The 27,623-nt window shown below is 39.7% G+C and overlaps 3 protein-coding genes across 3 annotated transcripts in view; 1 reads left to right on the forward strand and 2 right to left on the reverse strand.

Annotated features, from left to right (window-relative positions):
* Nucleotides 1-567: 567 nt before the first annotated feature.
* Nucleotides 568-1,944, reverse strand: LOC145978181 (uncharacterized). The gene has a single exon (XM_083110621.1). The coding sequence runs from the start codon at nucleotides 1,942-1,944 to the stop codon at nucleotides 568-570; it is 1,377 nt and encodes a 458-aa protein (XP_082966747.1).
* A 489-nt stretch (nucleotides 1,945-2,433) lies between these two features.
* On the reverse strand, nucleotides 2,434-5,778 carry LOC145978182 (uncharacterized). The gene has a single exon (XM_083110622.1). The coding sequence runs from the start codon at nucleotides 5,776-5,778 to the stop codon at nucleotides 2,434-2,436; it is 3,345 nt and encodes a 1,114-aa protein (XP_082966748.1).
* Nucleotides 5,779-18,556: 12,778 nt separating this feature from the next.
* Nucleotides 18,557-27,623, forward strand: part of LOC145978183 (uncharacterized) — a 29,254-nt gene continuing 20,187 nt past the window's right edge. Inside the window, exon 1 of the mRNA XM_083110623.1 lies at nucleotides 18,557-18,704. Within this exon, the coding sequence (XP_082966749.1) occupies nucleotides 18,557-18,704 (148 nt within the window). The remainder of the gene's footprint in view (nucleotides 18,705-27,623) is intronic.

The raw sequence follows: 27,623 nt of genomic DNA on the forward strand, positions 1-27,623 counted from the left end.
GCAAGATTAGTTACTATGTGAGGAATAATGCGTAGTGTAGCTTTACGCTGCAAGATTAGTTACTGATTGAGTCCGGTCACTGGACCAAAATGAATGTTTTGTGTGTGGCCACTGATGAACCAAAATGTGCTTGGCTGTTGGGCCGAGATGGGTCTGTCTAATTTGTACGATGCACGCCAAAGAAAATGATAGTACTTACTGCGTGTCGCTGTCACAAACCCATACCTCTGGAGTGGAGGACCATATTATATTTCATAAGGTGATTCGACTCGGATGATTGCAAATGACACTCACTGATAATAACGAAGATATATTGACTAAAACAAAAGATTACATGTATATACAAACTTGCTGCAATGCAACGCGATGCACGGAATGAAACTACCACGCACACTCGGCCATATTGTCTCGCGAACTGACTGAGCGTCACTCTCTCTCTTTGTTCGAGATTAAACATAAAACAAAACTGAATTCCCCTGACATCTATTGTTAAAAATATGAAACATATCAATTATGACTTGAGACATATTCCCCCCTCTTGGTCAAACAACGTTTGACCAACTAAATTCACTCATCTCCGTCCTTATTGCACTGAGGGAGTGGAACTAGTCTGTGAATCGATCTCTTGAAGATCCCTGAAGCTGTATGCACTGTGGCCACTCGCACTAAGCCGTCTCTTCCTGGCTGGACGCTGGTAACTCTTCCCAATTTCCATGATAGGGGAGGCAAGTGGTCGTCTTTGATAAGAACTATCAAACCTGGTTTGAAGTTTTCTTGTACGCTAGTCCACTTGGAACGTTGCTGAAGACTGTTTAAATACTCCTTGGACCATCGCTGCCAAATGTTTTGATGAAAGCTTTGGAGTCTCTGCCATCTGGACAGTCGATTTCCTGGGAGGTCAGTGAGGTCTGGCTCGGGAAAGGAAGTAAGGGCTGAACCAATGAGAAAATGTCCAGGAGTGAGAGCACTTAAATCTTCAGGATCGTCGGATAAAACAGTCAGAGGCCTTGAATTTAGGCATACTTCTATTTGTGTGAGCAAAGTTGCAAATTCCTCAAAATTCAATGTTGACTTTCCTACTACTCTGACTAAATGATACTTCATGCAGCGTATTCCACTCTCCCATATTCCTCCGAAATGTGGTGAGTTAGGTGGAATGAAATGCCACTGGAAGGATTCAGAACTCGCGTACTCATGAATATTTTGTGTGAATTCCTGCGACGAAAATAAGCTATGTAGCTCTTCAAGTTCGTTTCTTGCCCCGACGAAATTCTTGCCATTGTCACTGTACAGATTGGCACATTTACCTCTACGAGATGTAAATCTTCGCAAGGCTGCGATAAATGCGTCTGTGGTGAGATCGGAGACGAGCTCTAAATGTATAGCCTTGGTGGCTAGACAAATGAATAAAGCCACGTATGATTTACGATGAACTTTGCTGCGTGGCGAATGCGATTTAAATAGAAAAGGTCCGCAATAGTCTACACCAGAGTTGAGAAATGGCCTTGACGGTGTGACTCTAGGTGAAGGAAGTTGACCCATGAGTTGCTTGGTCGTGGTTGCCTTCAACTTGTAACAAGCGAGGCAATTGTGAATTACTTGCTTGATTGTACGCCTTGCTCGTACAATCCAGTATTGTTGCCTGAGGGATGACAACAATAACTGTGATCCTGCATGAAGCTGTCTCAAATGTTCCGCTTCTATTATGAGCTGTGTCAGGTGACCTTTCGAAGGTAGAATAATTTGATGTTTTGTTTCATACGTCAAATTGCTATTCTTGAGTCTTCCTCCAACGCGAAGAAGGTTGTTGCTGTCCAAAAATGGGTGCAGGCTCTTCAATGTGCTGTTGGCTGAAACTTGTTGGTGCCGTTGAAGATCTTGAATTTCAGACTTGTAGCTTGATAGCTGAACAGTCTTGATGCATGTATGCAATGCTGATTGCATTTCCTTTGTTGAAAGACTTCCTTTTACTTTGTTGTTGGACTTTCTGCAGTTATGTATGAATCGCTGACAGAAAGCTATCACTCGAGTTAATTTCGATAATTTGGAGAATCGTTCGATTGTTTGCTCAAGCGAACTCTGGCAAATTGATACTGCCGTTATGCTTATTCCCTCCGGAATTTCTACTTTCCTTGGCTGCTGCGTAAGTGGCCAATGCTCTTCTGTACCTGTTAACCAATGTGGCCCATGCCACCATAAATGATTATGTTGTATTGAAGTGGGTTCAATACCTCTTGAGATTATGTCTGCCGGGTTATCTGCTGAAGGAACATGTTTCCAATCGCTAATTTGCGTAATGTCTTGAATCTCTGCTACCCGGTTGGCTACAAAGGTTTTCCATCTGTTGGATGGTGCTGCTAACCATGCCAATACAATTTGTGAGTCCGACCAGAGATGTATCTCGTCTACCTTTAGACGTAAAATTGGTAATACCTAGTGGACTAATCTTGCTAGGAGTAATGATGCACATAATTCAAGACGAGGTAATGTCACCTTCTTGACTGGCGCTACTCGTGATTTAGCACAAAGTAGATTTACTGCTGTTTCGCCTTTATGGTTAGTTGAATGCACATACAAACATGCACCGTAAGCATATTGAGATGCATCTGCAAATCCATGTATCTGGATATTTCTAACTGTTCCATTAATTAGAACAAAACGATTGACTTCAATGTGTTTAATTGCAGGGAGTTGTCTGCGCAACTGTTGCCATTTCTGATTCAAGTCTTGTGGAAGTTCTTCATCCCACTGAACATTGCATGTCCACAATTGTTGAAGAAATGATTTGTATGTAATAACAATTGGAGTGATGAGACCTAAAGGGTCAAATATTGACGCAACGACTGATGCTACCTGTCGTTTAGTGCTTGATATTTCGACGTTATTCGCTACTTCAGAAGCTTTGCTGTTGATCAGTAATTTATCTGCAATAGGATCCCAAGATAAGCCTAAAGTCTTCACTTCTGAATCGTGAAATTCGACTGGAAGCTTCATTTCACGCATGGCTGGTGGAACTGCCTCTAGCACTGTCGTGCTGTTCAAACACCATTTACGCAAAGTAAATCCTCCACGCTGCATAATGTTAATTAATTCTGCCTGAATCTGCAATGCTTCAGCTACGTCTTGTGCTCCGCTCACTACGTCATCAACTAACATGTCTTCCTTGATGATACTACTAATGCGAGGATGCCTGCTGATTTCGCTGTCTGCCAGTTGCTGTAAGCATCTAGTAGCTAGGAATGATGCCGAAGCTGTGCCATATGTAAGCGTTCGTAGCTCAAAAACTTCAATTGGATGCTTGTTGGAGCTTCTCCACAATATTCGCTGTAATGGGTTGTCATCTTTTTGCACCTTAATCATTCTATACATTTTCTCTACATCTCCTGTGAATGCTATAGGATGTGTGCGAAATCTTGTCATGATGGAGAATAAATCTTGTTGTATGGTGGGCCCGACCATCAATATGTCATTGAGGCTTTTGCCACTTGTGGTTTTGGCCGATCCGTCGAAAACAACACGGACCTTGGTGGTGGAACTCTGTGGTTTGATTACTGCGTGATGTGGCAAATAGTAGGCTACCCTGTGGTCATGAGACATAGGTAATTGTCCTACAGGTACCATGTGACCTAGCTGTTCATATTCATTCATGAATTTTGTGTAAGGAATCCTCAGTTCCGGTTGATGCTCAAGTCTTTTCTCTAATTGGAGAAATCTCTTGGTGGCATGTTGAAGTGAATCGCCCAATGCTTCTCGGCTTTCTTTGAGTGGAAGTCGAACGATGAATTTGCCTGTTTCGTCCCTCACCGTGTTTTCACAATAGTGATGCTCACAGCTGATTTCTTCCTTTGTTCTATGCCTGGTATATATCTCCTCAAGGTCCCAAAATCGCTGAAGCTGTAGGTGGAGACTTTCTTCCGTTCGAAGGAAGCATGATATCGATGAATTGTTGCCACTGCATTGTTGTGGAATGCGTCCTGCGACTATCCATCCGAATTCAGTGTTTTGTAGAATCGGCAAATCAGCTGAACGTGTTATGCGATCAGGCTTGAGAATTTCGAAGAAGATCTGGGTGCCTATTAAAAGATCTATCTTCGCTGGCACATCAAATGTCGGATCTGCCAATGTTACATGTCTTGGTATTTTGATTGATGCTCGGTCGACTCGATGTGAAGGTAAGTTGCTTGTGAGCCGCGGCAATATTGAGCATTCAATGTTGGAACGCCATGTGTTTATTCTAGATTGCAACTGAATATCCACCTTGAAGTTTGCTTGCGACTCAGCATTGTTTATGCCTTGAATCGGTAAATGCTGAGGATGTTTCTTCAGTTTGAGACGCTGAACCAACTCTTCAGACGCAAAGTGGCTCTGGGATCCACTGTCTAGCAAGGCTCTACAGTATATCCATTGACCTGCATGATTCTTGACCTTTACCACTGCCGTGGAAAGTAACACGCGTGATGTATGTTGCCCTTTGAGTGCACAATAAGAAGCTTGTGGAGTTTGATCTTGATTCTCGTTTTGCGTTGCTTGAGAATTTTCATTCTTGCCTTCTTCCGTACATTCTGTGCTGGAAAATGACGTTCTTGATATACTATCATTATGCAACAATGTGTTATGCTTGCGTGAACATTTTTTACACGAACCTGCCTTGCATAGACGCAGTACGTGATTTGGAGATAAGCAGTTCGTGCAGAGTTTATTCCTTCTAACACAATCATACTTCTGTTTGTTAGTCGCGGCGATGAATGATGCACACCTAAAGAGAGCATGCGGCTCTTTACAAAAGAAACAAGAGTTCGCACTAGTGGTACTAATGAAAGATTTCGAAAAACCCTTGTTTGATCTTACATTGTAATGTTGAGGTTTGATTGATTGTTTATTTACATCACTTGGTGCGGGCTGAATGCTTTCCAGCGCTTGACATCGTCTTTCCAAAAACGAAAAGAAATCATCTATCCTGACAAAATCTGTTTCACTATTTTGCAGTTCCCACGCTTTCCTAGTTCCTGAATCTAGCTTAGACACAAAATGCTGAGTGAGTAACATGTCCGCCAAAGGTACATCTGTGTAAAGCGCATTTACTGCATTCAAGTTGCTTGTCGCACATCCCACAAAGGAACGCAATTCCTGAGCACTTTCCTTGCTGACTGCCTTGATGTGCAATATTTCATGAATGTACGATGATGCGATTAGCTTCTTGTTTGAATATCTACTCACTAACAACTTCCAAGCAACTGCGTAGTTTGCCTCCGTGATGGGTAAGTTCTGAATGAGCTTGTACGCTTCGCCCTTGAGCGACGAACGTAGATACTGAAACTTCTGAATGGAAGCGATGTCTTTGTTATTATGTATTAAAGACGTGAAAGTGTCTTCATAGGACAACCAGTGCCGATAATCACCCTCAAACGTTGGCAATTCTATTGTGGGAAGTTTGAGCCGGGTTGCTGTGACATGCGATGTGTTGACAGCATCATGCTCTGCTTGAACCTTATCATGCTGCGATAATAAAGCTTGCATCCGGGCACTCAACTTGTAGTACGCCGTTTCCAATTCGTCTCTGACGTCATCCTGCGATGAACCAGTTTCAGCTTCTAACTGATCTTGCACTTGCTCAATGTCCACCCAAATGCGAGACAATGCATTGAAACGAGTACGCACTTCTTGAATGTTTCCTTCACTTTCACTGAATTGATTGACGAAAGTTTCCATTCGAGTGACTTTTCCTTTTAATGTCCCTCGTTGTCTAACGAGACGCTGCTGCACTTCGCTCTCACTCATTTTTATGAAGAACACGAAAGGTTAAAGGAAATAAATGTAAGGAAATGAGCCAGACAAAGTAAAATATACTTACCGACCTCCTGCGCCGTTGTCGTGAAGAAAATGATGCATGAAACGTATCGTCCAGCTGTTTACAATCCTTTGCTGCGAACGACAATGGAGCTGCATTGTTGGCAATATGGCTGCTGTAAGAAACTGTTGTTTCCGCACTGCACTAGCACTTGACCTTGAACTTGAACAGAATGTCGCGTAGCTGAAACATCCGTGCCGGTAAGGACCAAAATGATTGAGTCCGGTCACTGGACCAAAATGAATGTTTTGTGTGTGGCCACTGATGAACCAAAATGTGCTTGGCTGTTGGGCCGAGATGGGTCTGTCTAATTTGTACGATGCACGCCAAAGAAAATGATAGTACTTACTGCGTGTCGCTGTCACAAACCCATACCTCTGGAGTGGAGGACCATATTATATTCCATAAGGTGATTCGACTCGGATGATTGCAAATGACACTCACTGATAATAACGAAGATATATTGACTAAAACAAAAGATTACATGTATATACAAACTTGCTGCAATGCAACGCGATGCACGGAATGAAACTACCACGCACACTCGGCCATATTGTCTCGCGAACTGACTGAGCGTCACTCTCTCTCTTTGTTCGAGATTAAACATAAAACAAAACTGAATTCCCCTGACATCTATTGTTAAAAATATGAAACATATCAATTATGACTTGAGACAGTTACTATGTGAAGAATAATGCGTAGGGTAGCTTCACGCCACAAGATTAGTTACTATGTGAGGAATAATGCGTAGTGCAGCTTCACGCTGCAAGATTAGTTACTATGTGAGGAATAATGCGTAGGGTAGCTTTACGCTGCAAGATTAGTTGCTATGTGAGGAATAATGCGTAGTGTAGCTTCTCGACTCAAGATTAGTTACTATGTGAGGAATAATGCGTAGTGTAGCTTTACGCTGCAAGATTAGTTACTATGTGAAGAATAATGCGTAGGGTAGCTTTACGTTGCAAGATTAGTTACTATGTGAGGAATAATGCGTAGTGTAGCTTTACGCTGCAAGATTAGTTACTATGTGAAGAATAATGCGTAGTGTAGCTTTACGCTGCAAGATTAGTTACTATGTGAAGAATAATGCGTAAGGTAGCTTTACGTTGCAAGATTAGTTACTATGTGAGGAATAATGCGTAGTGTAGCTTTACGCTGCAAGATTAGTTACTATGTGAAGAATGATGCGTAGGGTAGCTTTACGCTGCAAGATTAGTTACTATGTGAGGAATAATGCGTAGTGTAGCTTTACCTTGCAAGATTAGTTACTATGTGAGGACTAATGCGTAGGGTAGCTTCACGCTTCAAGAGTAGTTAGTATGTGAGGAATAACGCGTAGTGTAGCTTTACGCTGCAAGATTAATTACTATGTGAAGAATTATGCGTAGGGTAGCTTTACGTTGCAAGATTACTTACTATGTGAGGAATAATGCGTAGGGTAGCTTCACGCTTCAAGAGTAGTTACTATGTGAGGAATATTGCGTAGTGTAGCTTTAAGCCGCATGATTAATTACTAGTGAGGAATAATGAGTAGTGTAGCTTTACGCTGGAAGATTAATTACTATGTGAAGGATTATGCGTAGGGTAGCTTTACGCTGCAAGATTAGTTACTATGTGAGGAATAATGCGTAGTGTAGCTTTACGTTGCAAGATTAGTTAATATGTGAGGACTAATGCGTAGGGTAGCTTCACGCTTCAAGAGTAGTTAGTATGTGAGGAATAACGCGTAGTGTAGCTTTACGCTGCAAGATTAATTACTATGTGAAGAATTATGCGTAGGGTAGCTTTACGTTGCAAGATTAGTGACTATGTGAGGAATAATGCGTAGGGTAGCTTCACGCTTCAAGAATAGTTACTATGTGAGGAATATTGCGTAGTGTAGCTTTAAGCCGCATGATTAATTACTAGTGAGGAATAATGAGTAGTGTAGCTTTACGCTGGAAGATTAATTACTATGTGAAGAATTATGCGTAGGGTAGCTTTACGCTGCAAGATTAGTTACTATGTGAGGAATAATGCGTAGTGTAGCTTCACGCTTCAAGATTAGTTACTATGTGAGGAATAATGCGTAGGGTAGCTTCACGCTTCAAGATTAGTTACTATGTGAGGAATATTGCGTAGTGTAGCTTTAAGCCGCATGATTAATTACTAGTGAGGAATAATGAGTAGTGTAGCTTTACGCTGTAAGATTAATTACTATGTGAAGAATTATGCGTAGGGTAGCTTCACGCTTCAAGATTAGTTACTATGTGAGGAATATTGCGTAGTGTAGCTTTAAGCCGCATGATTAATTACTAGTGAGGAATAATGAGTAGTGTAGCTTTACGCTGGAAGATTAATTACTATGTGAAGAATTATGCGTAGGGTAGCTTCACGCTTCAATATTAGTTACTATGTGAGGAATATTGCGTAGCGTAGCTTTAAGCCGCATGATTAATTAATAGTGAGGAATAATGAGTAGTGTAGCTTTAGGCCGGAAGATTAATTACTATGTGAGGAATAATGCGTAGGGTAGCTTTACGCTGCAAGATTAGTTACTATGTGAGGAATAATGCGTAGGGTAGCTTCACGCTTCAAGATTAGTTACTATGTGAGGAATATTGCGTAGTGTAGCTTTAAGCCGCATGATTAATTACTAGTGAGGAATAATGAGTAGTGTAGCTTTACGCTGGAAGATTAATTACTATGTGAAGAATTATGCGTAGGGTAGCTTTACGCTGCAAGATTAGTTACTATGTGAGGAATAATGCGTAGTGTAACTTTACGCTGCAAGATTAGTTACTATGTGAGGAATAATGCGTAGGGTAGCTTTACGCTGCAAGATTAGTTACTATGTGAGGAATAATGCGTAGGGTAGCTTCACGCTTCAAGATTAGTTACTATGTGAGGAATATTGCGTAGTGTAGCTTTAAGCCGCATGATTAATTACTAGTGAGGAATAATGAGTAGTGTAGCTTTACGCTGTAAGATTAATTACTATGTGAAGAATTATGCGTAGGGTAGCTTCACGCTTCAAGATTAGTTACTATGTGAGGAATATTGCGTAGTGTAGCTTTAAGCCGCATGATTAATTACTAGTGAGGAATAATGAGTAGTGTAGCTTTACGCTGGAAGATTAATTACTATGTGAAGAATTATGCGTAGGGTAGCTTCACGCTTCAAGATTAGTTACTATGTGAGGAATATTGCGTAGTGTAGCTTTAAGCCGCATGATTAGTTACTAGTGAGGAATAATGAGTAGTGTAGCTTTACGCTGGAAGATTAATTACTATGTGAGGAATAATGCGTAGGGTAGCTTTACGCTGCAAGATTAGTTACTATGTGAGGAATAATGCGTAGGGTAGCTTCACGCTTCAAGATTAGTTACTATGTGAGGAATATTACGTAGTGTAGCTTTAAGCCGCATGATTAATTACTAGTGAGGAATAATGAGTAGTGTAGCTTTACGCTGGAAGATTAATTACTATGTGAAGAATTATGCGTAGGGTAGCTTTACGCTGCAAGATTAGTTACTATGTGATGAATAATGCGTAGTGTAGCTTTACGTTGCAAGATTAGTTACTATGTGAGGACTAATGCGTAGGGTAGCTTCACGCTTCAAGAGTAGTTAGTATGTGAGGAATAACGCGTAGTGTAGCTTTACGCTGCAAGATTAATTACTATGTGAAGAATAATGCGTAGGGTAGCTTTACGTTGCAAGATTAGTTACTATGTGAGGAATAATGCGTAGTGTAGCTTTACGCTGCAAGATTAGTTACTATGTGAAGAATGATGCGTAGGGTAGCTTTACGCTGCAAGATTAGTCACTATGTGAGGAATAATGCGTAGTGTAGCTTTACCTTGCAAGATTAGTTACTATGTGAGGACTAATGCGTAGGGTAGCTTCACGCTTCAAGAGTAGTTAGTATGTGAGGAATAACGCGTAGTGTAGCTTTACGCTGCAAGATTAATTACTATGTGAAGAATTATGCGTAGGGTAGCTTTACGTTGCAAGATTACTTACTATGTGAGGAATAATGCGTAGGGTAGCTTCACGCTGCAAGATTAGTTACTATGTGAGGAATAATGCGTAGGGTAGCTTTACGCTGCAAGATTAGTTGCTATGTGAGGAATAATGCGTAGTGTAGCTTCTCGACTCAAGATTAGTTACTATGTGAGGAATAATGCGTAGTGTAGCTTTACGCTGCAAGATTAGTTACTATGTGAAGAATAATGCGTAGGGTAGCTTTACGTTGCAAGATTAGTTACTATGTGAGGAATAATGCGTAGTGTAGCTTTACGCTGCAAGATTAGTTACTATGTGAAGAATAATGCGTAGTGTAGCTTTACGCTGCAAGATTAGTTACTATGTGAAGAATAATGCGTAGGGTAGCTTTACGTTGCAAGATTAGTTACTATGTGAGGAATAATGCGTAGTGTAGCTTTACGCTGCAAGATTAGTTACTATGTGAAGAATGATGCGTAGGGTAGCTTTACGCTGCAAGATTAGTTACTATGTGAGGAATAATGCGTAGTGTAGCTTTACCTTGCAAGATTAGTTACTATGTGAGGACTAATGCGTAGGGTAGCTTCACGCTTCAAGAGTAGTTAGTATGTGAGGAATAACGCGTAGTGTAGCTTTACGCTGCAAGATTAATTACTATGTGAAGAATTATGCGTAGGGTAGCTTTACGTTGCAAGATTACTTACTATGTGAGGAATAATGCGTAGGGTAGCTTCACGCTTCAAGAGTAGTTACTATGTGAGGAATATTGCGTAGTGTAGCTTTAAGCCGCATGATTAATTACTAGTGAGGAATAATGAGTAGTGTAGCTTTACGCTGGAAGATTAATTACTATGTGAAGGATTATGCGTAGGGTAGCTTTACGCTGCAAGATTAGTTACTATGTGAGGAATAATGCATAGTGTAGCTTTACGTTGCAAGATTAGTTACTATGTGAGGACTAATGCGTAGGGTAGCTTCACGCTTCAAGAGTAGTTAGTATGTGAGGAATAACGCGTAGTGTAGCTTTACGCTGCAAGATTAATTACTATGTGAAGAATTATGCGTAGGGTAGCTTTACGTTGCAAGATTAGTGACTATGTGAGGAATAATGCGTAGGGTAGCTTCACGCTTCAAGAATAGTTACTATGTGAGGAATATTGCGTAGTGTAGCTTTAAGCCACATGATTAATTACTAGTGAGGAATAATGAGTAGTGTAGCTTTACGCTGGAAGATTAATTACTATGTGAAGAATTATGCGTAGGGTAGCTTTACGCTGCAAGATTAGTTACTATGTGAGGAATAATGCGTAGTGTAGCTTCACGCTTCAAGATTAGTTACTATGTGAGGAATAATGCGTAGGGTAGCTTCACGCTTCAAGATTAGTTACTATGTGAGGAATATTGCGTAGTGTAGCTTTAAGCCGCATGATTAATTACTAGTGAGGAATAATGAGTAGTGTAGCTTTACGCTGTAAGATTAATTACTATGTGAAGAATTATGCGTAGGGTAGCTTCACGCTTCAAGATTAGTTACTATGTGAGGAATATTGCGTAGTGTAGCTTTAAGCCGCATGATTAATTACTAGTGAGGAATAATGAGTAGTGTAGCTTTACGCTGGAAGATTAATTACTATGTGAAGAATTATGCGTAGGGTAGCTTCACGCTTCAATATTAGTTACTATGTGAGGAATATAGCGTAGCGTAGCTTTAAGCCGCATGATTAATTAATAGTGAGGAATAATGAGTAGTGTAGCTTTAGGCCGGAAGATTAATTACTATGTGAGGAATAATGCGTAGGGTAGCTTTACGCTGCAAGATTAGTTACTATGTGAGGAATAATGCGTAGGGTAACTTCACGCTTCAAGATTAGTTACTATGTGAGGAATATTGCGTAGTGTAGCTTTAAGCCGCATGATTAATTACTAGTGAGGAATAATGAGTAGTGTAGCTTTACGCTGGAAGATTAATTACTATGTGAAGAATTATGCGTAGGGTAGCTTTACGCTGCAAGATTAGTTACTATGTGAGGAATAATGCGTAGTGTAACTTTACGCTGCAAGATTAGTTACTATGTGAGGAATAATGCGTAGGGTAGCTTTACGCTGCAAGATTAGTTACTATGTGAGGAATAATGCGTAGGGTAGCTTCACGCTTCAAGATTAGTTACTATGTGAGGAATATTGCGTAGTGTAGCTTTAAGCCGCATGATTAATTACTAGTGAGGAATAATGAGTAGTGTAGCTTTACGCTGTAAGATTAATTACTATGTGAAGAATTATGCGTAGGGTAGCTTCACGCTTCAAGATTAGTTACTATGTGAGGAATATTGCGTAGTGTAGCTTTAAGCCGCATGATTAATTACTAGTGAGGAATAATGAGTAGTGTAGCTTTACGCTGGAAGATTAATTACTATGTGAAGAATTATGCGTAGGGTAGCTTCACGCTTCAAGATTAGTTACTATGTGAGGAATATTGCGTAGTGTAGCTTTAAGCCGCATGATTAATTACTAGTGAGGAATAATGAGTAGTGTAGCTTTACGCTGGAAGATTAATTACTATGTGAGGAATAATGCGTAGGGTAGCTTTACGCTGCAAGATTAGTTACTATGTGAGGAATAATGCGTAGGGTAGCTTCACGCTTCAAGATTAGTTACTATGTGAGGAATATTACGTAGTGTAGCTTTAAGCCGCATGATTAATTACTAGTGAGGAATAATGAGTAGTGTAGCTTTACGCTGGAAGATTAATTACTATGTGAAGAATTATGCGTAGGGTAGCTTTACGCTGCAAGATTAGTTACTATGTGATGAATAATGCGTAGTGTAGCTTTACGTTGCAAGATTAGTTACTATGTGAGGACTAATGCGTAGGGTAGCTTCACGCTTCAAGAGTAGTTAGTATGTGAGGAATAACGCGTAGTGTAGCTTTACGCTGCAAGATTAATTACTATGTGAAGAATTATGCGTAGGGTAGCTTTACGTTGCAAGATTAGTGACTATGTGAGGAATAATGCGTAGGGTAGCTTCACGTTTCAAGAGTAGTTACTATGTGAGGAATAACGCGTAGTGTAGCTTTACGCTGCAAGATTAATTACTATGTGTAGAATTATGCGTAGGGTAGCTTTACGTTGCAAGATTAGTGACTATGTGAGGAATAATGCTTAGGGTAGCTTCACACAGCAAGATTAGTTACTATGTGAAGAATAATGCGTAGGAAAGCTTCACGCTTCAAGATTAGTTACTATGTGAGGAATAATGCGTATGGTAGCTTCACGCCGCATTTTTGTTACTATGTGAGGATTAATGCGTTATTCACGCCGCAAGATTAATTACGTACTATGTGAGGAGTAATGCGTAGGGTATATTAACGCTGCAAGACAAGTTACTATGTATGTGTATACTGCATAAGGGATAATGCGTAGTGTAAGTTCAGATGAATGCGAGACGAAATTGTGTTATTGATGGTTTTGTAATGAATTTGGATGTTGTGATAGAGTATAATGTTTGATCATGATGGTTTTGCCTTATCTGATCCACGACTGAAGAAGGCGAAGTAAGGCTAAAATCCCGTAAACTTGACAATGTAAGAATAATACATTAATTATAAAGTAATTATAAAAATTATTCGATGGGCATCATTGGAGACAATTATGTATATTTTCTAATCGAAAAAATCTGAAATGGCAGCCACATTGTTTACATGATGTTCGCAATGGTTCTTTTGCAAAATGGATTGAAAGTAACTCCAAATTATTACATACAGGAAAATGATGAATGTAGTTGGTGCTAACTTTGGCCCGCAACTGAGGAGGGTAAGGAGGGTGCGAATTCTTTGAGAATCCATGAAAAAGAATGTTTTTTTTTCTATACTGGAGCTTTCTATGGGAATACGAACGGATTTCGTTCTCCTTGGCTTTCGTTCATTAAATGTTGCAAATGGGGTTAGCATCACCTTGCATCCAACATGAAGGAATATTGTTCATCGTAAAAATGAAATTATTAAAAAAAAACTTTTACTTGTGAGTGGAGAAGGTTACATAATTTAGAACTACATAATTTGTATTCATGTCCAGATATTATTAGAATAATTAAATCAAGAAGACTTAGGTGGGCAGACCATGTGGCACAAATGGGAGAGGAAAGAGGAGTTTACAGGATTCTTGTTGGGAAACCTGATGGTAAGAGACCTGTAGGAAGGCCAAGACGAAGATGGAGGGACAACGTTGAGATGGACCTAAGGGAAATCGGTAGGGATGGAAAAGAGTATATAGAACTTGATCAAGATAGGGAAAGATGGATGGCCTGTGTTGCTGCAGCCATGAACCTTCGGGTTTAAGAAGGCTAGGGAGTTAGTTAGTTAGTTAGTATGACAATGCATTTTCCCGCTTCTCTATCTTCATCCTGAACCTATTTTTCACGCCAACATGTGCGAGCACACTATCGTCAGGCAATCCTTACTCTACGAATTCGTAACGTTCGATACCTGCGGGAAACGTGTCTCGGTGGCTCAGGGGTTAGCGTTTCAATCCTTGAGAGCAGATAATTAGGCCTACAACCAGGTTTACAGTAGAGGGATCATATCATATTTGGATGCTAAATCATTCAGCATGTTAGTAATTTCATCGAATTTTAGTGATGAAAGCATCCCTTTGACGTCATCCACCGCATCCCCAGCCATCTACAGTACCTACCGATCGCTTGGAGTTCCATCGTTGGCCCTGCTACTTGGGATAGTCTATTTGGCAACATGGTGCCAATCAGAGTTAGCCGCCCCCGTGGCGGAGTGGTTAGCGTATAGCTCTATGACGCCAGAAGTCCCGTGTTCGAATCTTGGCCTGGACATGGATGTTTGTAAGTGTCCATTCATAAATTTCATCATATCATCACTCATCCCCATCTTCGCAAATTATCCAAAAAGTGACAAAAAAAGCGAAGTAGAATAAAGCAAATCAATCAATCAGGTTTCGTTACTGCCGGTAAGTGTTGCCACTTACAGTATGTGACATTCTTTTTCGTACACACGGATTTTCAAAGAAAATGCTTTAATATCTGAAAGGAAATACACTCTTTTGAAATTGTTTCTTTACAATTCAATAACTAATATCATTAGGAACATAAAATCCTATCCAAATTCTGGATAATCAATGACAATAATAAATTAAATGAAACTGAAAGAGAAACATGCCATTTTTTGTACAATTTTTCTATTCGTACACTTAATAATGTAAAACAAAAAGTATATTCAGAGCAAATTGACTGACAGTTCTAATACTTTGATGCGTATCCTTTGGCTTTAATTACTGCTTGGCACCTGTTGTTCATAGAATTAACCAGTTTCAGACATGTTTCAGAGCTTATTTTATTCCACTCGGTTTGCACAACAGTTTTCAACTCTTGTTTGGACTTGACGCCTGCTTTCTGGACTCGCCTCTTCAAATTTGCCCATAAATGCTCAATGGGATTTAAGTCTGGACTTTGAGCTGGTGCTTGTAGTAGTTTTGGCACATTCCATGTTAGCCAATTCATGTTAACTCGCGCCTTATGCTTACTGTCATTGTCTTGTTGTGTGACATGCTGGTTGAGTACATGGAAAAAGGGAGGCAAAACGGACTCGTGGAAAGCGTGAAAAGGTCCGGGATCAATTTAAAGTACGCGCTTAAAAATTAAGCTACAACCAACAGTTACAAATTCGAATTGTTGAGGATTACGGCCTGCGTTTAGCGCTGCCCCCTCAGTCTCAAAAGAGAACCGATAATTCCTATTTGCAAACTCAAAGAGAAGGAAAATAGTTATCGTCCATTATTCACACGATCAAGAAATTACATGCAAAAAAAAAAAAAGAGATCACAAAACATCGTGGAAAATTTCGCTCAGGCTTAACCAGTTGTTAAAAGATCTTTCAATTTCAGAAAAAATATACACAATAACTTAATATAAACACATGTACGTAATCTACGTCACTCAATACCTTTGTCGCTAGTTTTTTCTTACCAACAATAATTTTTGTTCTTTGTCTTTTTTCCTTTACGCGAAATTTTATAAACAAAAAGGGTGAGGCACAAAATAGTATACAGATATCGAAGATCCTTTTGAGTTACAAATTTATTATACTCAATCTTGAACAAGAACAATTAACTTCTCAAATAACAACAACATGAAGAATAATCTTATCGTGTATCAATCTAGTTCTACGTATCCTTTGAGAACTTATCTCACTTGCAATACTAACAATTGTTACTGTCGTTCTTTTATTTGCCTTTTGACATAACGGGACATATACAAACATTTATGGATATTACAAAATTCTAACAACTACTAGAAAACTCACGAGTTCCAAGTGAACCCCATTTATTGCCCATTTTAAAACTTAACATGCCAAGAAATTCAAACATTTACCATTTATCAATAAACAGACTAGTTTTGCCACATATCGTCACTTTTGACAATAAGTAATACTATACTCCCTACTCCTATTTGATGCTCGCAGTATCCCAATTTAACTTGTGCCAACCTCGTGTATTTGATATTTCAACATTTTAAGGAGTCGCAATGGTGCATGTCAAGTATCTCGTGCACGCCTTGGTAAACGTTAATAGTTCAGGCAAAATGCCGCAAATTCATTCGCGTTATTGTAGATACACAATCAATAAGCCTACTCGTTGATTCTTAATTAGATAAGGTACGTTAATAGCAATTTAGAACAACTAGTGTTTTCGACGGTTCCTCTTTTTTTGGTCCTTTTATACTCGTTTAAACCAGTGACTCAATTAAGTTAAAGATACGTCACTCTTTCACAGTTCACGATCTTTGGATTTTTTGCAGAAATATAGAGGGGGGAAAAGACGACACTGTACATACCTCCATTAGTAGCACATGAAGTACCAGACGTCAATTTCAACACCGCTAAGAGCGACTGGTCAAAAGAAGTCCTGCCTTCCTTCACGTTCCGTCATCAGAACATTGGCTTCGCGTCTAGAAAAGTCCATAGACCCATCCTCAGTCACAAATCTGGATCCTATCACAAGTTGCGGGGAAAACACCCAAATCAAACTGGACGACGGTAAAGTTCACACATTCGTCAAATGCAACCTTCCATTTACACGTATAAAGTTAATCAGGAAAAAACGAGTTCTGCCTCGCGTTGAATCGTGCAAAATCGGAGAGAGAATATATCGTAAAAGTGTGTGCTAAAAATGAAGTCAGAAAGGAGGTTAAGTCTCGCTCGCGAGGCAAACTTGCACACTTAACCATGCAACACACTGGAAGGCTCTCTCTCACCCGTGACCAAAGTCACGTCGTTGTTATCGCGAAGCTTGAAGCATCGGAACTGTTATCGCCTTCAGCTGGAGAAGCGAGCACGGGGCGAGAGGTCAGTGGAGACCTCTAGCGGAGACTATTATAATTAACCAAAACAAACAAGACGCAAGGCGTACGAAGAAATGAGGAATTGTGATGCTTTTCCACGCGAAAATACAAAAGCGTAGGAAAAACGTCACAAACTCCCCCTTGTGGCAAAAGAAGAATAGGCACCAATATTAGAATAATTAACATACCCCTAATTTAAAGAAAGGCACAAAACCTATACCCACATTCAAATAACACCTTCTGAGGGCATCTAATATCCTTCTAAGTAATGAATGGTCTATAGAAAAGACCCATTGCGAAAAACACAAAGATATTAATAACTTCATGTATCCTATATGACATTAGATAAACCAGTATCAATAAATATCTATATATATAGTGGCATACACAAAACAATAATTTAATAACTAGAATAGAATCTTTAACCTGACTAGACATTTGTATAAACAAGTTACACACGCTAAATAATGCAATAAATAATAGCATAACATTAATCATGAAAAATGAAACATGAAGATAATGGATCGATTGCAATCAAAATGATTTTATGACACATGTTAAATGAGAATTGATTTACCCTCTTATGATGGTAAGAAAATACAGTATCCACGCAAAAAGAAAGAGGGGGGACATTTACATAATTTGAAACACACAATTTCACCATACACTGGCCATAGAAATACCTGATACAAATAACAATGATATAAAAAGGAAGGTCCATTATAAGATTATGCGGCGAAAGAATTCTGATAAATAATGCGGAAAACGTTGTAATTATCCAATATGTAGTGATAAATAACAATATGTTGGTTGTATTTTGGATAGTTGATGCACCAAAACGATGAGTTCCAAGGTGGCACACTCGACACATAAGTTCCCTCGCTAAAACATGCAAAATAAAGAAAAAGGAGAATTAGAAAGGAAGAAGAAATAGAAGAGGAGAAAAAGGGATAGGATAGAGGCGAGGAAAACCTATTGGAGGGGAAAATAATAAATATTAGGAGCATCAATTACAAAATTGTTGTTAAAAAATTTGGCAAACTTCCTTCACATATATATATCAAAGATACAGGTAAAAATACACTATAACACATACTTGTCAATGAAATGGAGACTCAACATTTAATATGCAATAAAAGGCAAAATTCAAAAAAATATATGACACCAAAACATGATATTAAACCGACAATACATGAATCATTGAAAAGGATGTATATACATCATTAAATGTTACAGAATAATTACTCTTCAATAGTTTCATAGAAATACAATAGCAAGATACACTGAGAGAAAAAAAACCTAACCTGAGCCAAATAGACACAATACTCTGTATTATCTGCGGGGAACAGGCTCATGGGATGTATAATGGGCAGAAGGAGTGCGCCGTCGACAATGGGAATCGGAATGTCCCGTTCGACGACAAAAATTGCAATAAAAAGGCTGGAATGAACGTGAAGAATGCTTTGAATTCTGAACTCGGGTGGCAGGGTACAAAAGTGAAGCCATGTGAGAGTCTGATAACTCCACTTCTGATGAAGCTTCCTCTCGGAGATAATATGGTTTAATATGGGAAATGTGGACCTTCCGGAGGAAAACTTCGGTTTCCGGATCTACCAAGAGAACCGTTACGGGGCCCAAAACCTTAAAAACTTTAGCAGGACCTGCCCAACGTTGCTGGAGTTTCGCAGTAACCTTCTGGAAGGCGTTACTCTGGGGAAAGGTTTTATAGAGAACTAAATCTCCCACCTTAAATGAGGAAGGTTGTCTGTTAGGGTCATATCTATTACGTCTTTTCACCCATGCCTTCTGCAAATGACGGTAGGCTTGTGCCCAACATTTAGCACGATCTGTGGAAGGAGGACCAGCCAATTCCGAATCGGATTTAAATTCCCAAAAGAAGTTCATAGGTCCATCGATGTCTCTTCCAAACAAAATCTGCGCTGGGGTGGTTTGTATACTATCCTGTACCGCAGTATTGAATGCGAAAGAAATTGCATTCAAATGAACATCCCATTTAGTGTGATCGTCAGTATGATATGCAATCAGGGAGGCCTTGAGATTACGATTAAAACGTTCTGCGAGTGAAGGATTAGGATAGTAGGCGCTGGTATAGATGTGTTTGACTCGAGACTCAAATAAAAAGGAATTGAAATAGCGAGATCGAAAATATGATGCATTGTCAGACACCAATTCACACGGCGCTCCGAACACCAGAAAGAAAGACCGAAGTTTTTCTACTCTGTGGTTGGATGTGGGACCTCGAAGAGGATAAAGGGAAACCCACTTAGAAAATGCATCACCAACCACCAATATATATGTATGCCCTTTTGATGAACGTACCAAAGGACCAACAAGGTCAATGTACAGTCGCCGCCAAGGGTGCTTGATGATTTCTGATGACAAAAAACCAGGAGGTTTACGTATAGCCAATTTGGCTTTTTGACATGTATCACAAGATTTAACATATGTCTTGATATCCTGTTTACACGATGGCCACCAAAATATATTCATTATTTTCTTGGTACATTTTTGAACACCCAAGTGGGAACCTCCCACGGGGGTATCATGATAGTAACGGCAAATAAGATGTTGTAGGGTATGAGGAACGACTACTAATGAAGATTTTGAACGTGGAGGTTGCCAAACAAGTAAGTCGTTATAAAGAGCATAATGTTTATATGATTGACCCGTTTGTAATTTCTGAATGATGAGAAGTAAAGTAGAGTCTTTATGCTGAAGGTCAAGGATATCAGAATTACTAAAAGGGATAATTTGAAATTTGGGAGCAGCACAAGCAAGAGAGGTGATGGGTTGAGGAGAAACCTGGAATTCATCAGGGGAATACATTCGTGATAAGCAATCCGCAACAGGATTCAAACGAGAAGCAATGTGCTCAACAGAGTAAGAAAAGCGTGACAAGTAAAGCAACCAGCGACCAAACTTGCCGTATTGCTCAGGATGGCGTAAAAACCATGAAAGTGCTTGGTTGTCCGTCTGAAGAGTGAAATGCTTCTCGGTTAAATATGTTTCAAACTTTTTGAACCCGTAAACAATGGCACAGCATTCAGCCTCGTATATAGATTGTCGACGTTCTAGGTCTGTCCGTTTTCGAGAGGCGAAAGCAATAGGACGTAAGGACCCATCTGGCATACGTTGGTTCAGGGTAGCGCCAAGAGCCAATCCTGAAGCATCGCATTGCAGAACAAATTCCCGTGAAAAATCGGGCAAAGCTAAGACGGTATGTTTGAGAAAAACGTGTTTGAGATTATCAAATTGTTGTTGATCTTCGTCAGACCACGTGAAGGGAAGACCCTTTTTCTTTTTATCAGTTAGGAAGGAGGTAAGGTCCGAATAGGATGGAATAAAACGCGAATAATATCCCAATAGTCCCAAAACACGTTGAACGGCTTTGACATTTCTAGGAGAGGGCATATCTTGAATGGCGGAAATACGGTCGGGGTCTAGAACAAGTTACCCCTCACGTAAAATACACTATCTGGCCATTCGTCACCGGACACCCCACCAAAGGCATGTGGAAGCATCATGGTGTGGTCATGCTTCTCCTGGTATGGTCTTGGTCCCCTTGTGTTAGTGCGTGGAAACATGAATGCAGATGCATACCTAACGATCCTGGACAATTCTGCGCTACCGACATTGTGGGCACAATTCGGTAGTGGTCCTTATCTGTTTCAGCACGACAATGCCCCATGTCATACGGCAGGTGTGATCAACACGTGGTTCGAGGATATGGGTGTGCAAAAACTTGATTGGCCCGCCCAAAGTCCTGATCTCAACCTGAATGAGCATCTTTGGGACGAGTTGGAGCGCCGGTTGAGAGCCAGGCCACCCCCCCCAAAAAACACTAAAGAGTTGTTCGCCGCTTTGCAAGAGGAATGGAGCAGGATTCCCGTCGAAACCTATCGCAATTTGGTGGACAGTCTTCCTCAGAGGGTTGTGGCTGTACTTGCTGCGAAAGGTGGCCCCACACGATACTGACGGACGCCTGAAACCGGATTAAAGTACTCGTTCCAGGTGTCCGGTGACGAATGGCCAGATAGTGTATATCCTAAGTATTTAACTTCGGTTTGCATCCATTTAGATTTTACGGGGTTTACAGTGAGTCCAGCCTCGCGAAAGGCCTGCAAAACCAATTTGAGATGAATCAAATGAGTCTTTTCATCTGGGCTAAAGATCAAAACATCATTAGCATATGTCACAAGGAATTTGAATTTAAAGGGTCCCAAAATTTTGTCCAAAGCACGAGTCAGTAATTGTGTGCCAAGATTGATACCAAAAGGAACCCTGGTATACCGGTATTGACCGAATGAGGTGACAAAGGCCGTTAAGTCTTTGCTAGGTTCATCTAGCCTTAGTTGGTGGAGACTTTTGCAAAGATCTAAGCAAGAAAATACTTTAGCAGCTTGTAAGTGTTGGAAAATCAAATCTATACGGCTTTGCGGGAAATTGTCATAAGCAATAAGACGATTAAGATGCTTGTAACTACGACAAGGCGATGACCGCCGTCCTTCTTATCAACGAGGAAACACGGGGATGCGTAAGGAGAGGCGCATTCCTCTATGATGTCCTGGTCCAACAACTCCTGGATTTGTTGGCGTAAAATGTTTGTTTGGGTAGGGTTTAACTGGAATGGTTTAGAGCGAAAAGGAACATTAGTGATTAAGGGAATTGAAACAGGTTCCAGTGTACAAGTACCCACACGTTATGTCACAACATCATTGTATTCCCGTAATAAACTGGTAATGTTGGTCGACAAGTTATTAGCTGGAGAGCAATCAACTTTGTCAACTAGGCGTACCTGATCTTGTTTCTCGACCGGAGGTGCAGAAGAGGCGAACGGAATGGAGTCCGTAGAATAAGGAAATGAAACCACTAAACGATCAAAGGAAATAGTACCCTTTGAATGGGAAAAGAAATCAGAGCCAAGAATGACAGGAAACGGTAAAGTTTCGGAAATCCAAAAAGTCCATTTCCAGGACAAGCCCTGTAATTTCAACGTCAAAATCACACGTGAATTAAGGTGGATAGACTGATTATTAACAGTTTGCAACGTACGTACATTATCTTGAAGAGTAGGTGGTATGGGACGTAAGGTAGCTAAAAATCCCCTCGCAATTAATGACACAGAGCTGCTAGAGTCGACCAAAAGACGACTCGGTGTAGAATTTAAGGTGGCATGTATGATAGGCATAACCTTGTCGATAATTGTCAAAGGGTGTTCTATATGAGGTATAGTTGTAACCTCTGATGGCAAATGTCGTTCTCTGTCAACAGGATGAGATTCAATGTGCGATAAGTTAGAATTTTGCTGTGGGACGACCTTAAAAGGTAAATCTTCAGAGATCTTTACATTAGTCAACGAAGGGGAAGAGGAAGAAAGGACAGGTAAGATTGGTAAGGATTGTGGAAGACGAGAATCAATAGAATGTAACGTACATTTTTCCTGTTGTTGTTCATATCGACGTAACTCTAAGGGCCATATCTCCCTAGATAAACAAATAAAATTAGCGATAGAAGTCGGTCGATCAAAGCCCATTAAATGCAAACGTGTGCTCTCTTGTAAACTCAGTAACATAAATTCCAATAGACTAGATTCAGGCCAATTGGTGGGTAACACATGATAAGCCTCATAGATGTCATTCAAATAAGTGGAGAGGAATTCACCACTTCGCTGAGAACGAAGAAGATGTTTATCTAACAACCCTTGCATCGTGGAATAAGGAACGAAGCGATACCATATGACACGTATAAACATAGGCCAAGGGAATTTCTCGTGAAGAGAATCATACCAAGTGTCCCGAAGGAGTCCTTGCGTGGATGTGAATGCCATCAACAGTAAAGATTCTAAATCTATGAGGTTTAGTTTGAAAATTTTATGGAGGTTCAACAAAAAATAAAACAACTTGTCAGGATCTGAACCATCCGTCGGTTGTAATACCCGTAAAAGATCAACAACGGTTGTGTATCTAATATAATTTGTAATATATGAATAATCGGGAGGCAACAAAAGTTCTCTGGGTGTATGTAAGTTGGGGGTCTGTAAAAATGGTGACGGTTGTATATTTACAGGCGGGAAGGGAAAAGAAGCTGACCCAACGCCATGCAAATGGCCTTGAAAGGGAGACGACATGATATTTATCCGTCGACAAAGATGTCTAGAATGTTCAATAGGTAATAGCCAAAACAAAAGAAAAGCGAATAATAACCAAAGTACGGAATAATTGCAAGAATGCAACATCAAGATATACCGTAAGATAATGAAAGGCAAAAGCCAATGATCAAAAAAAGGGGGGTAACTATTATCAAAAAAAATAATTTTGTTGAACACACAAAAAAAAGGGAGGAGAACAAAAGGGGAAGTTATTAAACAAGAAAAGGTTATGAAGCGAAATGATCGTAACTTCAATATCACCAAAAAAAAAATATGAATGACAGTAAAGGAAAAAAAAAATTGTGATATTAGGGGGTGTATAAATTAATATAACCTGCTCGGCTAACAGGAAATTTGTGACCTGCTGGTTGAGTACATGGAAAAAGGGGGGCAAAACGGACTCGTGGAAAGCGTGAAAAGGTCCGGGATCAATTTAAAGTACGCGCTTAAAAATTAAGCTACAACCAACAGTTACAAATTCGAATTGTTGAGGATTACGGCCTGCGTTTAGCGCTGCCCCCTCAGTCTCAAAAGAGAACCGATAATTCCAATTTGCGAACTCAAAGAGAAGAAAAATAGTTATCGTCCATTATTCACACGATCAAGAAATTACATGCAAAAAAAAAAAAAAAAAGATCACAAAACATGGTGGAAAATTTCGCTCAGGCTTAACCAGTTGTTAAAAGATCTTTCAATTTCAGAAAAAATATATACAATAACTTAATATAAACACATGTACGTAATCTACGTCACTCAATACCTTTGTCGCTAGTTTTTTCTTACCAACAATAATTTTTGTTCTTTGTCTTTTTTCCTTTACGCGAAATTTTATAAACAAAAAGGGTGAGGCACAAAATAGTATACAGATATCGAAGATCCTTTTGAGTTACAAATTTATTATACTCAATCTTGAACAAGAACAATTAACTTCTCAAATAACAACAACATGAAGAATAATCTTATCGTGTATCAATCTAGTTCTACGTATCCTTTGAGAACTTATCTCACTTGCAATACTAACAATTGTTACTGTCGTTCTTTTATTTGCCTTTTGACATAACGGGACATATACAAACATTTATGGATATTACAAAATTCTAACAACTACTAGAAAACTCACGAGTTCCAAGTGAACCCCATTTATTGCCCATTTTAAAACTTAACATGCCAAGAAATTCAAACATTTACCATTTATCAATAAACAGACTAGTTTTGCCACATATCGTCACTTTTGACAATAAGTAATACTATACTCCCTACTCCTATTTGATGCTCGCAGTATCCCAATTTAACTTGTGCCAACCTCGTGTATTTGATATTTCAACATTTTAAGGAGTCGCAATGGTGCATGTCAAGTATCTCGTGCACGCCTTGGTAAACGTTAATAGTTCAGGCAAAATGCCGCAAATTCATTCGCGTTATTGTAGATACACAATCAATAAGCCTACTCGTTGATTCTTAATTAGATAAGGTACGTTAATAGCAATTTAGAACAACTAGTGTTTTCGACGGTTCCTCTTTTTTTGGTCCTTTTATACTCGTTTAAACCAGTGACTCAATTAAGTTAAAGATACGTCACTCTTTCACAGTTCACGATCTTTGGATTTTTTGCAGAAATATAGAGGGGGGAAAAGACGACACTGTACATACCTCCATTAGTAGCACATGAAGTACCAGACGTCAATTTCAACACCGCTAAGAGCGACTGGTCAAAAGAAGTCCTGCCTTCCTTCACGTTCCGTCATCAGAACATTGGCTTCGCGTCTAGAAAAGTCCATAGACCCATCCTCAGTCACAAATCTGGATCCTATCACAAGTTGCGGGGAAAACACCCAAATCAAACTGGACGACGGTAAAGTTCACACATTCGTCAAATGCAACCTTCCATTTACACGTATAAAGTTAATCAGGAAAAAACGAGTTCTGCCTCGCGTTGAATCGTGCAAAATCGGAGAGAGAATATATCGTAAAAGTGTGTGCTAAAAATGAAGTCAGAAAGGAGGTTAAGTCTCGCTCGCGAGGCAAACTTGCACACTTAACCATGCAACACACTGGAAGGCTCTCTCTCACCCGTGACCAAAGTCACGTCGTTGTTATCGCGAAGCTTGAAGCATCGGAACTGTTATCGCCTTCAGCTGGAGAAGCGAGCACGGGGCGAGAGGTCAGTGGAGACCTCTAGCGGAGACTATTATAATTAACCAAAACAAACAAGACGCAAGGCGTACGAAGAAATGAGGAATTGTGATGCTTTTCCACGCGAAAATACAAAAGCGTAGGAAAAACGTCACAGTTGTAATCTGTAGATAGATCTGCAGATAGGCGGCATGTCCATTTTTTGGGCACTCTGCTTTACATTGTTCTTCAATATTTCCAAATAGACATATGTATCCATGATATCATCAATAAACTGGACGGTACCAACACCTTGGACGACATACAGCCCCAAATCATTAATGACCCACCACCTTGTTTAACTGTTGGAACTGTGTTAATGTGATTATTGTCTTTATTTGATTTTCTCCAGACCCTATTTATCCCATCTGACCCGTATATATTAATCTTTGACTCGTTTGACCATATGACACTATCCAAAAATTCCTTGTCCTCTTTCGCGAATGAAAGTCTATTCCTGCGATTCACCTTATTTACATACGGCCTCTTTCGTGGTATTTTGCATCTGATATCCATGCTTCCACAAGGCACGTTGGACATCATCCTGCCAGCAACGGTCGTAACTGAGGAACACTTAGTCGGGGGTTTTCTCGCACTCTTTTTAAAATAAAGCGTTCATCACGTTTATTCAAACGTCTCTCTTTTGGTTTTCTTGGCAGATTCTGTGTTGAACCTTCCTCTCTAAATTTATTTACTATGTATTGAACTGTGGAGTGCGATTTATTGAATGTTTGTCCAATTTTTCTTAACGAATAACCTCTAAGGGCCAAATTTATAATAACATCCTTCAGATCGGAACTAAGTTCCTTTACCTTGCCCATTTCGAACACGCTGATAGATAGACGATAGGCCTACAACAATACCTACGCCAGCATTCCGCTTGACGGGGAGCGCGCCTGCATGTTAAAAATTGGTACGAAGTTGCAAACTGCACGAAATCGCCCGAATAGCGCTCAACCAGCGCGGAAGCTTAGCCAATGGCATACCCTACCTTAGTCACATGTATATTGAGTCTTCAATACGTCACCAATGAGCTATCGTACACGCTGTATGCGAGGAAGATTGAAATTCTTGCCTGTACGAATAACAATGTTTCATGAAACAGCGTGTTTTTCTCTTTTCACACAAATTATATGCTCTCTTTATACACTTTGAACATACATTTTTATTGACATTTGTTGGTGAAACCTTCATTAACATTAATTTCCAGGTACATATGAAAATGATTATATTTACTAGTAGATATGACATTTTTTCCTCGGAAATTCTATGTGTACGAATAACAATGTTACATACTGTATGAATCATCAAAGACTATACTGCCTAGAGCAGGCATATTTGTGTGGGGAAAATTCATAACTTTGGTCTCGGAACCCCCTCACCAATGGAACATTCTGAATAAAGTGCTACTTATGATCTTGTAACTGCCTGCAAGTATGCGTTCACCTTCATTCTTCAATCTGGGTACTCCCAAGGGACTTTTTACATCCCTTGTTTTAATCTCTTAAGTCAGAATTTTAGATAAGGGAATATTTCCCCGAATATACTGGGGGATGATGTGAATACAATTAAGAATAAGGCTAAAATATTTTTCAAAACTGCTAAAGAGATAGGTTTGGAAGTTAACAAAGAGAAAACTAAATATATGCTTACAGGCCGAAACCAAGTGTTATGTAGGGCCTTCTCGATGGCGCAGTGGTAGCGTCATTGCCTTGTAATCGAGGGGTTCCGGGTTCGATACCCGGTGGAGGCTCAAGTGGTTCGGATCCCACTTTAAACTGTAGGTCCAGTCACGATTAGCCTTAATGTGAACAAAGTGGACTTAAAACACCAACTCAAACCAAACCAAGTGTTATGTAATAATCAAAATCTAATTATTGATAACAACTCGTTTGAACCGGTTTCCAAATTCAAATACTTAGGAGTAATATTAACAAATGAAAATTATATTAAAGAGGAAATAAAAAGTAGGCTTAATTCAGGAAATGCATGTTACTTCTCTCTTCATAAACTTTTGTCTTCTCGTTTAATATCTAAGAAACTAAAAGTTAAAATATACAAAACCGTAATTTTGCCTGTAGTAT

The sequence above is a fragment of the Lepisma saccharinum genome, chromosome 24 (assembly GCF_977018435.1).
Source record: "Lepisma saccharinum chromosome 24, izLepSacc3.1, whole genome shotgun sequence".
In the NCBI taxonomy this organism is placed as follows: domain Eukaryota; kingdom Metazoa; phylum Arthropoda; class Insecta; order Zygentoma; family Lepismatidae; genus Lepisma; species Lepisma saccharinum.

What these genes read in the sequence shown, in the direction of transcription:
- LOC145978181 (XM_083110621.1), bottom strand. Translation starts at nt 1,944, where the DNA reads ATGCAATCAGCATTGCATACATGCATCAAGACTGTTCAGCTATCAAGC.
- LOC145978182 (XM_083110622.1), bottom strand. Translation starts at nt 5,778, where the DNA reads ATGAGTGAGAGCGAAGTGCAGCAGCGTCTCGTTAGACAACGAGGGACA.